This window comes from Mercurialis annua, linkage group LG2 (genome assembly GCF_937616625.2).
Source record: "Mercurialis annua linkage group LG2, ddMerAnnu1.2, whole genome shotgun sequence".
Classification (NCBI taxonomy): domain Eukaryota; kingdom Viridiplantae; phylum Streptophyta; class Magnoliopsida; order Malpighiales; family Euphorbiaceae; genus Mercurialis; species Mercurialis annua.
The window spans coordinates 6480029-6486697 of record NC_065571.1 but is presented as its reverse complement, the minus strand read 5'-3'; the positions used below and the strand labels follow the sequence as shown (position 1 = coordinate 6486697).

Sequence of the window (6669 nt, the reverse complement as noted above, 5' to 3'; positions counted from 1 at the left end):
CTGATAACAATCCCTATTAACAGTCCATCTAGATGGGATATTGAACCTAGGACATGCAACATGCATCAATTTTTTAAAGCCCATACCCTCTATAATTCGAAATGGCAGTTCATCAATGATAATCATGTAAGCAAGTGCATTCCTAACAAGTTCTTGTGAAAATTTCCAGGTTCCCAACTGCCCCTTCCCCTCATCCCCCTCTTCACATTTGATAACAGGTTGTAGGGTTAGTAATGCCTGCTTAGTGTCTTCACAATGTGGATTCTTAAGCATCCAATGTTATGTGCTCTAATGGTTGAAGTGTCATTTAGTTTAGTGTCTGAATGGTAGACTCTAGCACAATATATACACTTAGCCATAAATAATACGCTCAAAGTGATCCCAGACTTTTGATCTTACCACTAACTGCTTTCGTTTTTTATCCACTGGCTTCATGCTAGTCACAGTTGCATCCTTATCCTGCTGCTAAGTGGGCTGAGAAGAGCCCTCATCAGCACCAACAGGCTGCTGCCGCTGCTCACTTGGAAAGGGCAATGGATCAAGAAGGCCAATGAGGGGATCATCAGCACCAGTATAAGCATCACCAACTTGCCCAGACTCAGACATCTGCAAATACAGAAATAAAACAAGATCAAATACTAGTCTACTAGTTTAATTATCATAATAACTCAATCAATTAAACACAAAAAACAAAAGTAAAGGTCAGAGTAAAAGCTTACTAAGGAATATGGATGCAACAAACTTCAAAACTAAAAGTGGATTAAGTGATTCTCATAGCATATCAAATGAACAAATCAGCCAAATGATTCATGACAAAAGAATACATTTTAAAAAGCCATTTAGAATCACAGAGTCACACACAAACACAAAGACTAATAGTTTAGGATCATTTGATGATTACCTTGATTCAATGATTTTACAGATCTAGTTTAGGGCTTCCACCAAGCCCCATTTTGAAATATCAAACATGAAAAGAACAAACAAAAAATCCATCAAACGAAGAAGGTAAAAATATAATCAAAGTGTCAGAATAACACCTCTCTGTTCATAACTCAAAACACAGAAACAAACAAGGGTTTAATGTGTACTACCTCGTGAACGATAGAGATCTAGTTTAGGGCTTCCAATCCAACCAAGTCTCCATTTTCAAATATGAAACATGAAAAACAGAAATAAAAAACCATCAAACAGATAAGAGAAGGCAAAATAAGAATCGAAGTGTCAAAACCACCCTCGAACTCTATATTCTTACCTTTTTTGAGACCAGGCTTCCACCTCGAGCATAAAGCCTCCATTTTTAAAACACAGAGGACACATACAAGGTAGAAAATCTAAGATCAAACATGAAAATAAGGTATAATACACAGGACTCAAAATGATGAAAAAACAGAGAAACAAAACCCTTTTCACCAATTATAGATAAAGTTCTGCAATAAATCGCATGATTCACTTCGAAACGAAAGGTTTATTGAGAATCTCTATCGATTCACAACCATAGTACAAAACCGAGTAAGAGAAATCATTTATGGCTTAGGTATTTTATGATCTAGAGTAAACCAGAACGACAGAGTAGAGAGATTAGGTTTTTCATAGAAGATTATGGTTCAAATTTTAGAGAGAGGGCAGAGATGTTTTGAGAGTATGAGATGAGAGAGAGAGAGAGAGAGAGAGAGAGATCAGAGAAAAGGGAGGCGCGAGGCGAGAGAGAGTGAAAAGTCAGAAGGTTTAGGGTTAAGAAAAGATAAGGGGTTTATAAAGGGTCTTGAAGTGTTGCCGTTTTGAGCTAGGATTACATGTTTTTCGTACGTGCCACACGTGCTACCAAAACGGCATCGTATTAGTACTTCGATTACATCGGTTTTTCGGTCAGTTTGGTTTACTGAACCTAAAAACCTAACCAAACTCCATACTTTCTTATATTTTACACCGAACTAAACCGTTTTAACCAAAAAACCGCACCAAACATTGAACTATGGTTCGATTTAGTTTTTCGGTTTGGTTCGGTTTCTACTAAGCCCTAAGCTATTACTACTTTAATTTCTATTTCTTAATTATTGTGTAAATTCAATGTAATGTTGCCTCTCTTTATAGAGTGGAAGGAGTATTAAGTATGATTAATTAGGATTAATTATATTAAATTAATTATCTCACTTTTTTTAGGGATTTACTATTCGCCGCCCCAAATTACTGGCCACCGCCCCAAAAATTATCATTTTACCTTTATTGTAAAAAAAAAAATCTGAACCAAAAAAAAATGTGTTCTCTCAAATGAATTTACTAATTCGATTAAAATGACGGGTAACGCTCGTAATTCGTCGGGAAACGAATATCCACCATCTGAAACTAGCGTATCCGGATTTGCCGAGGTATTTTTTCTATTTTACGTTCGTTTTAAAATTTTTTTAATTTTTTTTAATATTTTTAAATGGTCCATCACCCATATGGTCCATCGCCCAACGATGGCGATGGCCGCATGGGCCATCGCCATCTTTGGGCGATGGCCTATATGGTCCATCGCCATCGTTGGGCGATGGCCCAATGGATCAATTGTCCCTCGGGGACGATTCCGTCCCTGAGGGACAATATTTTTCATTTTTTTGTATTTAATTTAAATAAATAAATAAATTTAATTAATGAAATAAATAATTAAATGTCTTTAAATTAATTAAGTTTTATTAGTTAGAGATTAATTAAATTCTATTAGTTATAATATAAGTTTAGTGTTTTAATTAAATTTTATGTGGACTATTATTTATTTGTTAGTGTTTTTAATTAGAGTTTCGATTAAATTTAACTTTTTTTGTTAGCCAATTTTTGTATTCATGTGTTTAATGTTATTTTATAATTGTGATTTTATTTAACTAGTGTAATTTTAATTTATTTTTCTGAAAATTGTTACAATTATTTATATTAATTATTTACGTTTTGCAGGTTCATTTAGAAGATTATGGCAGTGACGGTATCGATTACAGTGAACAGTTTTTTTTATGAAAACGGGTTTGAAAGTGATACCGAAGCAATAAATTGGGCAAAGGGAATTGCTATACGGATTGGCTTTGAGCTGGTTATTTCGTCTCACAAGAAAGGGGGGTTGGTAAAACTTTTGAGATGTTGTCGGGGTGAGAGATATAGAGGGTCGCACACAGATTCAGATTCTTTTGCACGAAAAAATACGAAGACGAAGGCCTGCCAATGCCCTTTCAGGATTGTGGTGAAATTTATTAATGGCACATGGACTGTTCTTGCGAAGTCTGGGATTTCAAGTATGCACAATCATGCGTTAGCTGTGTATCCTGAGGGACACCGTCAGATGAGCGGACTGAGTGCTGCGGCCAAAATGATTGTGCGGGATATGAGTGCGGCACAAGTTAAGCCGTGTGCTATTTTGGCGGCTGTTCAAGAAAAAATTTCATCTGACAATCCTACAAGAAGACAAGTTTATAATTACAGAGATAATTTGAGAAAGTTCAGCTTTGAGGATAGAGATATGGTAGGTCAGTTTTTTCATTTGGCTCTGACACACAACTATTTACACTGGACGCTTTCTGAGGAGAGCACAGGTGTGTTGACTCACCTTTTCATGTCGCATCCTGACTCCGTGCGGTTAGTCCGAACTTACCCCTGGGTGATCGGTATGGACTCCACGTATAAGACCAACAAATACCACATGCCTTTCTTTGAGATTATCGGTATGACTCCTTCTAACAAGAACTTCTTAATTGCATATGCAATTATGAAGGATGAGACTGAGGGGAGTTACAAATGGGTGTTGGAGAGGTTGAGGTTTTTGATTGGCGACCACCTACAGCCGACTTGTATTTTTACTGATCGAGAGTTGGGGCTGCTTAAACCAGTGAAGGAGATATTTCCACATACTCCTCATCTGCTTTGTACGTGGCACATAAATAAGGGTGTAGAAGACAAAGTGTTCAAACTGTGTGGGAGAGACACCGCAATAACTGATACTTTCATGAATGAGTCGTGGAAGAAACTTATTAAGACTCAAACAGAGGAACAATACGAAGCAACTTTGACCACTGTGAAAATGCGGACTAGAGCGTTTCCAGCTGTGATACAATATCTTAACCGTACTTGGTTGGGGCACAAAGAGAAGTTTGTATCATGTTGGACAAACAAAGTCTTACATTTTGGAAACACCACTACGTGTAGAGTGGAGAGTGCACATGCTCAGCTAAAGCAGTGGCTCAACTCTAGTACCGGTGCTCTAGACACAGTTTGGACGAAGGTGGACTGCGTTATACAGTCCCAGTTGACTGATATTAGGTATGTTTCTGTAATAATTAATATTTTCTTAATAATAAAAAATAACGTTGACATTATCATTAATTTAGTGTGTTGTCTATATTGGCAGGAAAACACTCGAGGGCTCCAGACAGACTATAGGCGTCCATCGACGAGGTTATCCATACGACCATGTCTCCTACAAAGTGTCCCACTACTGTCTTGATTTAGTGGCGAAGGAATTAAGGCGTATGAGAGAGTTGAGTTGCGATGTTCTAGTTCGTTGTGGTTGTGTGCTGAGAACAACACATCAGATTCCGTGTGCATGTGAGCTGAAAGCAGTGATTGATGCAGGTACAATGCAATACTTTTTATTTCGATATTAATGTTCTTATTGAAAGCTAATATAAGTGTCGTATATAATATTGTCAGGTGTTCCGATTAGTCTGGACAGTATCCATTCATTTTGGAAGACGCTTGTTATCGGTGACGGGGTTGAAACATCAGAACAAGCCGATTATGCCGCTTTTCAGTCAGAGGATCATCGGTACTTTTGCGGGGTTGTGGAGGAGGTGATGTCTCAGGATCCCTCTATTGTGCGCGACATATCTCATATTATCAACGAGCGACTTCGGCCGGCGATGGTGCACGCCATCGCCTGGCGATGGCGAAGGTCCGACAGACCATCGCTGGGCGATGGCGTGCACCATCGCCATCGGCCGGCGATGGTGCAACCGGTCATCGCCATCGCCAGACGATGACCGGTTCCCGTAAAAAAAAAATTAAAAACGAAATTAAATTACTTACCGGAGGTCCCCGTCTTTTATCTTTCGTCAATTCCGACATAAATCGGCTCCGATTATTGCTTGAGATTTTGTAATGGATTTTAGAGAATTTTGATTTGAGAGGAAGTTGAGTGGATGGTTTTTTTGTTTTTTGAGTTGAAAATAGGTTAGGGGTAGTTTGGTCAAAATTAGGGCGGTGGGTAGTAATTTGGGGCGGTAAATAGTAGTCCACTTTTTTTATTAGAGAAGGTGAAAATCGATCCGTTTTACCAAGTTTACAGTAAAAACAATCTGGTTTCACAAATTTGAACCATTTTGGTATTTTTTGCCAAGTTAAGGTGGTGAATTGACCCTTTATCCAAAATACAATGAAGCAAGACACCTCCCATCTCACTATAAATATAAGCAGAAGTAGGGTTTTAATTTCTTAATGCCGTTGAGAGAACTAAGCGGAGTATCTTCATTGCCGCTTTTGTTCCGTTGCAGGCAAATAGCAATATTTATGTCTTTCATTTTACTCTTTTGCAAGGCTAATTTCATCTCTTGCAATTGAATGAAAGCTTTTAATACATCTTTTTCACTTTACTTCTCTGTATTTCTGATATTATTAGATTTTTCTGTGTTTTTGAAAGGCCGATCCAAATGGGTTCTTATTTTAAGAAAATTAAAAATGTAAAAATCCAATTTCACCCGGCCAATAGTTGATTTGGGCAGTTTCAAGGTTTTTACATGTTTCCTGTCATGTTTTAATTCAGAGAACTGCCCTAAATTTATTTTCTTTTGAAAAATATTTTTTGATGCTGATTTTTTTTTTCAGATGAAATTTTGCTTTTAATTTTTTATAATTTGGATTTATTACAATCTCAATGCGTTGAGCTGGGAGCCTCTATTTCGATTTGATGGATTGTATTTTTTTTACTGAGTAAAATATAGAGGTTTTCTCGTCAAAAAAAAATATAGAGGTTTAAATATTAATTTAAGATCCTACTCGGCCTCAGGAAGTGCTGCTTCAATGCAATCAGAACATTCAGCGGTGAGTACAAGCAGTTCTCGTCGAACAAAATTACAAAAATGAGATTATAATAAATGGGATATGGAATCATCGAACAAATGACATGATCGTCGAACAAAAACGGTTTAATGGTGAACATAAATGATATTATGGGAAATAGCTTACGGAAGGATCAAATCAATAAAACCTTAATATGTAGAAATCCTAATTTACAAAAACCCTAAAAATCTCTCTTAATTTGGTAAGTCCTGAGTTAGGGTTTTAAAGGTGGTGGAAATGTGGGTGTGAGACTGAATTGGAGATAAAAAAAAAAAGTAATAAATAGTACCATAATATGGAATAATAGCAAATTTTTAGTTTTTGAGAAAGAGTATTTTTCTACGAGATCATAGAATAACAGTTTCACAAATAACTATTCTATGAATCAAAATCAAAAATAGTAATTAGCAAAATAATCTGCTGATCAAGTTGAGGAAAAAGAGAGATTATTTTCTTCGTTGCTCAAGTGAATTTGCTGCAACTTTTTGTTCAAAAACAGTAGCAGGTTGCTACATGATGTACTCAGCAACAGCCGAAACAAAATGTACAACACTTCAATTGGAGATTTTCCTCTAATGGCAATTTAAAGAA

General features: G+C 36.7%; 1 protein-coding gene across 1 annotated transcript; it reads left to right on the top strand.

Moving 5' to 3' along the window:
- The first annotated feature begins 2947 nt into the window (after positions 1-2947).
- On the top strand, positions 2948-5003 carry LOC126668099 (protein FAR1-RELATED SEQUENCE 5-like). Its single transcript, XM_050361316.1, has 3 exons — positions 2948-4284; positions 4373-4596; positions 4675-5003. Exons 1-3 carry the CDS (start codon positions 2948-2950, stop codon positions 5001-5003), a joined length of 1890 nt encoding a protein of 629 aa, XP_050217273.1.
- Positions 5004-6669: the final 1666 nt, after the last annotated feature.